General features: G+C 70.1%; 1 protein-coding gene across 1 annotated transcript in view; it reads left to right on the forward strand.

The window, feature by feature from the left end:
• Position 1: 1 nt before the first annotated feature.
• The window catches only part of P3H1 (prolyl 3-hydroxylase 1), a gene marked incomplete at its 5' end in the record, with an annotated part of 7,368 nt that continues 7,015 nt past the window's right edge, over positions 2-354 (forward strand). Inside the window, one exon of the mRNA XM_017735085.1 lies at positions 2-184. Within this exon, the coding sequence (XP_017590574.1) occupies positions 2-184 (183 nt within the window). The remainder of the gene's footprint in view (positions 185-354) is intronic.

Here is a 354-nt window from a genome sequence, read left to right on the forward strand (position 1 = left end):
GGACCTGTGGTTTTTTCGGGCGCTGCTTCGTCGCGCTGCCTGCCTGCGGAACTGCGGGCCCGCCGCGCCCTCCCGATACCGCCTGGGCGAGGAGCTAGACCGGGAGTTCGGCCGGCGCAGCCCCTACAACTATCTCCAGGTCGCCTATTTCAAGGTAAGGGAAGGGAAGGGGATATCCCGCTGCGACGGGATTTGGGACGGGCGGGATGCACGGAGGATCCCGGAATCAGGCGGGAGGATGGAAGGGTGGGACCGGGTGAACCGGCCGGTGGCAATCCCGGTCCCAGGACGACGGGAGGGTTCGGTGTCCGCCCCGGCGGGGTGGGGGTGCCGGGCGCGAGGCGCCGCGCCTGT

Source organism: Corvus brachyrhynchos, unplaced genomic scaffold, assembly GCF_000691975.1.
Source record: "Corvus brachyrhynchos isolate BGI_N302 unplaced genomic scaffold, ASM69197v1 scaffold525, whole genome shotgun sequence".
NCBI classification, from domain to species: domain Eukaryota; kingdom Metazoa; phylum Chordata; class Aves; order Passeriformes; family Corvidae; genus Corvus; species Corvus brachyrhynchos.